Genomic DNA, 7504 nt, shown 5'->3' on the forward strand with positions numbered 1-7504 from the left:
TCCAGCTGTCTACACCCTAGCAGAGCCCAAATCCTCCTTTCTGTCTTTGAAAACTCTCGTCTGCCCTCTACCCACCAACGTTGCCAAGCTAATGCATAAGTCTTATTATACCAAAATATGAGATTTCTGCCAACAGAGGACATCATGCAAGAAGTTAGTGTACAGATGGCTGAACGGGAGGAGATATTTGCAATATCTAAAACTGACAAGCAATTAAAGTTGAGATATATAGAGTTCCGAAAACCAACTTTAAAAAAGCACTGTAAATTCTAAAAAGTAAAACTAAAAACTATAAAATATAGAAGAAAACATAGGAGAAAAATCTTTGTGACCTTGGGTTAGGCAAAGAGTTCTTAGTTACAACATCAAAATACCAATTCATAAAAGAAACTTTTGATAAGTTGGATTTCATCAAAATTAAGAACATTTGCTCTTTGAAAGACATTGCAAGAAAGCAAACAAAATATTTGCAAATCATATATCTGATAAAGTGCTTGTATCCAGAATGAAGAACTCTGAAAACCCAATAAGAAAGCAAAAAACTCAATTTTTTTTTTTTTTAAACGGGCAGGAAATTTGAACAGGCAATTCACCAAAGACTGACCATTGGCAAATAAGCACATGAAAAGGTATTTAATATCATTAGTCATTTAGGAAACTCAAAACCACAGTGCGATACCACTGCGCACCAATTAGATTGGCTAAAATTAAAAAGACTGACATAGCAAGTATTCGTGAAGCTGCGGGGGGGGGGGGGGGGGGGGGGGGGGGGGAGGCACGGTGCAAGGGAACCGGAAGTCTCATACACTGCTGGTGGGGATGTAAGATGGTCTGACCACTTTCAGAAGCAGTTGAGTTTGGCAGTTTTCTAACAAGTTATAAGTATATACTTGCCATATGGCCTAGCCATTCCACTCCTAGGTATTCACGCAAGACAAATGAAAACATATATCCATACAAACACTTGTATGCAAAAGTTCACAGCAGCTTTATTTGTAATAGTCAAAAACTGGAAACAACCCAAACGTCCAACAAATTGTAGCATATTCATTACAATGTAATACTATAAAATAACGTCTACTTAGCCATAAAAAGGAAGAAACTATTGATATGTGCAACGACATGGGCAATTCTGCTGAGTGAAAGAAGGCAGATATAAAAAGAGTATAATTTGTATGATTTCCATTTACATAGCATTCTAGAAAATGTAACCTAATCTATAGTGAGGAAGCAGGTCAACAGTTGTCTTGAGTTGGGAGGACGCAACTTAAGGGTTATGGCTATGTTCATGATCTTTATCGTAGCGATGGTTGCACAGATGCATACATGTCAAAACGCATCAAACTGTATACTTTAAACGTGCAGTTTACTGTGTGGGTCAATTTCTCAATAAGGTTTTTTTTTTTTACATCTTTATTGGGGTGTAATTGCTTTACAATGGTGTGTCAGTTTCTGCTTTATAACAAAGTGAGTCAGTTATACATATACATATGTTCCCATATCTCTTCCCTCTTGCGTCTCCCTCCCTCCCACCCTCCCTATCCCACCCCTCCAGGCGGTCACAAAGCACCGAGCCGATATCCCTGTGCCATGCGGCTGCTTCCCACTAGCTAGCTACCTTACGTTTGTTAGTAAAATAAGGTGTTTTTTAAAAGGAAAAAGTTAGTAATCTCGCGCCCAGGGTCACACAGCTGGTAAGTGGCAGAGCGTGATGCAATTGCTGGAGTCCGCGTTTGGAGCCTGGGTCCTTAATCCCCGAGCTCCCTGCAACGCCGGCACGGAGGAAAGTGCTGGAAGGCAGCCCCAGCTGTTGTTAATGATTACCAGTGGGCGGCCCCTTCCCGGCTGCGCTCCCGCCCCTGGGCGGCCCGAGCGCCGCCCCGCGCGACGGCTTCCCAGGGCGCCGGGCGTGTTGCTCGTCTGCTCCGCCGCCACCAGCTGCTGCCCGCGTCCGCGCCCGGCATGGTGAGGGAGTTGGGGAAATCACCCGTCGGGGCGGCCGGGTTAGGAGGGGGCGCGCGGGAGGGGCGGAGGAGAGCCAGGGGCCGCTGGGTCCCCGCCCAGGCCAGAGGACGGCGCCGGGAGGTACGGGGCTGGGGGTTCCTCCGAGGCCTTCGCAGAGCAGCCGCGCGCCCGGCTGGGAGAGTCGGGGTCTCTGTCCCACCCCCGCCCCCGAGTGGTGTCCCCTGGGAAGCTGAAGCCGGGAGAGGGGCGGTGGCAGGTCCGGGTTACAGCTAGGCGGGAGCCCAGGCCAGAGCCCGCTCGGGGCCTCCGTGCCGCGGATAGGGTTTAGAGACCTTTCTGGGCGGGGGTGGGGAGGGGCAGCATAGTGACCCCAGGGCATAGTTCCCCTTGGTGGCGAGGTTCTGTCCTGTATTGGGGGCTGGGGGTGGGGGATGCCGAGGAGGGGGCGACTGAATTTGCGTGTGCCTCTTGTCTGCCTGTTTACTGCCCTTCTCGCTTGCTCTTCTGCTAAGCCCTCTGTGCTGTCCCCCGACCTCAGAGCCGGCCCCTGGCTCCTAGTTTGAGGCCTCTGCCCAGCAATGGGGACATGGTTGCTCAGGGTCACCCGCCCTCCAGGCTGAGCTTTCCTGGGAGCCTCAGGCCCTGTGCTCAGCTAGGGAGGTGAAGGTGAGCCTGTGGAGAAGCTTCTAGACCCAGGAAGCTTTACTAAACAGCAGAAGTGTTAGGCCCCAAAGCGTTAGGAGCGGTCAGGACTGCGGTGCCACCTGGGAGGGCACTTTGAAGGCTACGGCTCAGATGGAGGGGAGGTGGTGGCTGAGCTGATTGTGAGGTACACTGAGGCCCAAAGCCGCAGGGCGTGGGTAATCAGTAACCCCTCTGCACACTCCCAGAGGCCCAGGCTGAGTCCAGGTCTGACCTGTGATTTACTAAGCAAACACCACCCCTGCCCCCTCTCTGATCCCAGATTTCAGAGGGACTTGTCAGTTCAGCCCCAGGCTGTGAAATGTAGGGGATTCCAGAAGACTCTAAAAAGGAGCCTCCTAGGAGCCCGCTAGTACTGCGCACTCCTTTCAGAGCCAGAGAACTAAATGGTGGGTTCTGATGCCTTGGCTGCCATGTGGTCACCCAGTTGCCTGGATACACGGACCAGGCTTACCAGCCACTGAGACAGGGTCAGCTGTCTGGAGTTGGGCGGTGATGCAGATCTTGACTGCCCTCACTGGCCTTCCAGAGCCCAGTAGAGGAGACAGAGCCAGCCAGATTGGTCCAGAGAGAAACCGCACTTTCAGGAGGGAGAAAACGGTTATCAGAGCCCTGAAATGTTTTTCCAGTTCTGCCCCAAACCTGAAGGCCTGTCATAAGCTTACTTTCCCCAGGAAGTCTCTTTTTAAAAATGCAGGTGATAATCCCTTAATAACAATGGAGTTTATTAAAGTGTCTCCTGGCTCGTCTGGCTGATTCCTAAAGTGGAAATTCTTGTGCCTTTATACCCATCAAGCCAGGGGAGATGAGTGCCCCAAGGCCACCTGGCTTCCAGTTTGCAGGCTGCCTCATAAAAGCTAAATTAACCTACCTTGCATTCTCTTCCCAGACCTGACTGATTTAATTTAGCACTCTCACTTTCCTGCCTTGGGTAGTCCTACTTCAGGGGCCTAAATTCTGGGATCCCTTAAGCTCCTCCACCTGGATCTTCGTAGAGGCTGGAACTGACCTTTGCTTTCTTCTGTTCTCCAAGAGAGGGTTCCACTCACGGCCTGAATTACGCCAGTTTGGGCTGCCTCGAGGGCATTTTGCACAATAGGAAAATAGGCTGAGGCAATGGCTTTGCCATTTGCCCTTGGCCAAGTTACTTCTGCTTTGGGGACTTTGCTCTGTGGCTCCAGCTTCCCAAGCTGACAGAATAGAAAAGAAGGTGGAAAACTGAGAACCGTAGGCCTGGCAGCTGGGAACCAGAGGCTGCCTGGGAGCGTGGTGGGATACCCGCTAGGAGCTAGTGCCAGTGGCTGTTGACCGCGGTGTGGCTAGGGATCGCCTGGACCATGTTTTAAGTGCTGGTTCCTTTGCCCGGCCCCAGGGATGCAGACACATGGACCCACCTTGAGAAGGATTAGGCCGCAGTTTCCTCTTCAATGCACAGCAACAGTAGGGGCTTGATTTACTTTTGCTCCCCCATGAACAGAAGAGACCTAGTTTTTTTATGGAGGGGTGCCCTCTCTAAGGCTTTGGGGGCAGGGGTGGGGAAGGAGTGTTTCTCTGCCCCAGCGATTTGCATTACACCTCAGGACCCTCTGTTCTCTAAGAACCTATCACTGCACCAACCAGAGCCCCTCCTCCCAGTCTGTTGCTTTAGACCAGCTGCCCTTTGACTGCGCCACCAGAACTGCCAGTGGAGGCTGGCTAAATTTCCCCAAAGGTCCAGAGCCATCTCTTTTGTCCTGTGAAAAAAACGAATGTCCTTGGTCTTCTGTGTTTTCCCTCTCCTAGGCTGGCAAAGCACACAGGCTAAGTGCTGAGGAGAGGGACCAGCTGCTGCCAAACCTGCGGGCCGTGGGGTGGAACGAGCTGGAAGGCCGGGATGCCATCTTCAAGCAGTTCCATTTCAAAGACTTCAATCGGGTATGGCATCAGGGTGGGACAGAGTTTCCTGAGGCTGGGGCTGATCGGGGTCACACTCCAGAACGTGTTCCTTCCCTTAAAGTTCTGTTAGCCAAGACTGTCAGATGCTCCGCTAATCCAGTTTACTTGGAAAGTGTCCTCCTTGGGGATTGGAGAGGGCGGAGATGGATCTTGGGCTCTCCACACCTGGAACTTTTAGAAACGATCCTTAGAGAAGACAGTTCAAGTGGGAAGCGGGTGCACATTTGAAGACATTTTAGTAGATAACCAAAAGATTGGTGAAGACTCAGAAGCTCTCTGGGGTTTCCACCTTGGTGGTGGTCCCGGTAACAAGACTTCCTACTGCAGAAGGACCACCTCAAACTGCAGCCTCAGAACCAGTGGCAGGGTGCTAGGCGGAATGCTGAAAGCTAGAAGGATCACCTTGTAGGGAGCGAGGCAATCCTCCTGCGTCTGGGCCTTACGCTGGCCATAAAAGGGGGTCCAGCAGTCCTCTCCTTCAGGACACTAACCTGGGTCTCACTTCATTAAACAGGCTTTTGGTTTCATGACAAGAGTGGCTCTTCAGGCTGAGAAATTGGACCACCATCCTGAATGGTTTAACGTGTACAACAAGGTGAGTGATACCTGCCTAGAACTCCAACTCATTCTGAAGGCTGCTTCCTTGGACTTGCCTGTGGGCTCTCCTCACCCATAGGTCGACTGTCCGCTCCTGTTCCTTTCATCTCCTTCCTAGAATCGACATAAACACCCCTAGAAAATATTCAGTCTCACTACAGATTAAAGAAAAGCAACTTGAAACACTAGTGAGACAACGTGTGGGTTAAGTAGACATTAAGAAGGCAAATCCTAGAGAAGGAAAGGCTGTGGGAACCAGGCATATTCAGTGTTAATAGCTCTAAAGGCCTGACATTTTCTGGAGATACGGAAGAATGAAAAAGCAATAAACATGAACTAAGAATACCCATGCACACCAAGGAGATCAGCCTGTCTGCTGAATGAATGGAAACAGTCACTAAATGCCTGTCGTGAACCAAGAGCTATGCTGGACTCTTTCTGAAAACATTAAGGCTGGAAGTGATGTTCTGTAAATGGACCGTGTTGAGGAGTTGGTTTGGGGTCTTGTCTCTGGCCTTGAGGTTGCTCTTGATATCTGGATCTTTCATTTTTTATCCTATGCTGTGGTTACCAGTGTTTATGGAGGTGGAATAGAAGACAGTTTTTTTTTTTTTTTTTTTTTTTTTTTTTTTTAATGTGAAAATGTTTAGGCATTGCTGTTCATACAATTCCAATCCCAATGTTCCTATCTTTTGTAAGTTTTCCACTCTACCAGAAACTGAGTCAGGAGTTAGTTTCTCTTGATTTTCGAAGCTGTACACTCAGTTCTCCAAAAAGAAAGATGAGACCATACCCTTAAATTTATAATGTGTATATCTGCTGACTGGCATGAGACAGGAGCTATGGTTAGAAAGCCACAGCTCTATGATGCTTTGGGTCAAATGTTGTTTTGACATTATGCTTACTTTATAGTAATCAGCATATTAAACTGAGGAGAGTTTGCTCATATATGCAAAATGCAAAGTATGAAAAGCAGCAGTTTGGTAGCATTATAGGGCCAAGCAAGGTTAAGGTTTGCTTGCTTTGTGGTGCAGCTGATAAAACAGTTGGACTGTTTCCAAGATTCCTTGACTCCAGCTTTGTCATTTATTTTTCTCTGTCATTATTTTTTTAGGGGGGAAAAAAAAAAAATTTTTTTTTTTTTTTTTTTTTTTTTTTTTGGCGATACGCGGGCCTCTCACTGCTTTGGCCCCTCCCGTTGCGGAGCACAGGCTCCGGACACGCAGACTCAGTGGCCATGGCTCACGGGCCCAGCTGCTCCGCAGCATGTGGGATCTTCCCAGACCGGGTCACGAACCCGTGTCCCCTGCATCGGCAGGCAGACTCTCAATCACTGCGCCACCAGGGAAGCCGTAGAAGACAGTTTTGCACTGATGTTAGAGACTCGTCAGGGAGGCAGCCCCCAGGAGTGGGGTTAGTGTCTGGTTACACTTCTTGGTGTGGCTGAGCCCGGGAGCTGGTGACTCTCTCCTGCTCTTAGGTGCAGTCGGTGGAATCAGCTGGCCCCGAATCTCTGATTTTGTTTCAGGTCCACATCACCCTGAGCACTCATGAGTGTGCGGGCCTTTCAGAACGGGACATAAACCTGGCCAGCTTCATCGAGCAAGTAGCAGTGTCCATGACATAGACCCTGCCCTTCCTCTCTGAGTTCTTCAGGGGAAAGGGGGGACTCAACTGGGGATCCAGAGAGGGAACTGGGGAGCCCTGAGATGTTGGTGCAGTCAGAAGGGCCAAGTTGACCTCGCTGCTTCCATTTAGGGGCAAGTCCTTGCCGTGGAAGGAGAGGCCAACATCACTGCCAAGACGAGGAACTTAGACCGTTTTTCCCCACACCGCTCTCGTCCTCCTTGGGGCTCTGTGACATGTACATTGATTTGAATAAGTTCTTCTCTTTCTTTACAACTTCCCAGCAACAGTAATGATTTTCTTTCCTGGCTGTGTCTTGTTCTCTGATTCATTTCCCAAGAAGCTGTGATAGAAGCTGTGTTTAAGATAAACAAAGTCTTATCTTAGAAACCAGTAACCTAAAACCATCCTCATCCTGTGTGACAGAAACCCACGTGCTTTTATGCCTCAAATAAAAACACTATTTCACTTGGCCTCAGGCTCTAGAATCTTCTTTTCCACAAGTCAATCCAAATCGGAGTCAACAGGCATCTAAAGCACCTACTCTGTGCAAGACAGTTCAGGCCACTAGGGGAAAGGGGACCAGAGCACCCTGCCTTTTAAGCTCCCTATTGCCTCAGGGAAATAACTAGAAAAATAGTTAACTATTACCAGGCAGCATGAATGAAGTTAACGCCAG

General features: G+C 49.2%; 1 protein-coding gene across 1 annotated transcript; it reads left to right on the forward strand.

The window, feature by feature from the left end:
- The first annotated feature begins 1853 nt into the window (after positions 1-1853).
- PCBD1 (pterin-4 alpha-carbinolamine dehydratase 1) lies at positions 1854-7298 on the forward strand. Its single transcript, XM_007454695.1, has 4 exons — positions 1854-1965; positions 4450-4581; positions 5117-5197; positions 6728-7298. Exons 1-4 carry the CDS (start codon positions 1963-1965, stop codon positions 6824-6826), a joined length of 315 nt encoding a protein of 104 aa, XP_007454757.1. The 5' UTR covers positions 1854-1962; the 3' UTR covers positions 6827-7298.
- Positions 7299-7504: the final 206 nt, after the last annotated feature.

This window comes from Lipotes vexillifer, unplaced genomic scaffold, assembly GCF_000442215.2.
Source record: "Lipotes vexillifer unplaced genomic scaffold, Lipotes_vexillifer_v1.1 scaffold205, whole genome shotgun sequence".
In the NCBI taxonomy this organism is placed as follows: domain Eukaryota; kingdom Metazoa; phylum Chordata; class Mammalia; order Artiodactyla; family Lipotidae; genus Lipotes; species Lipotes vexillifer.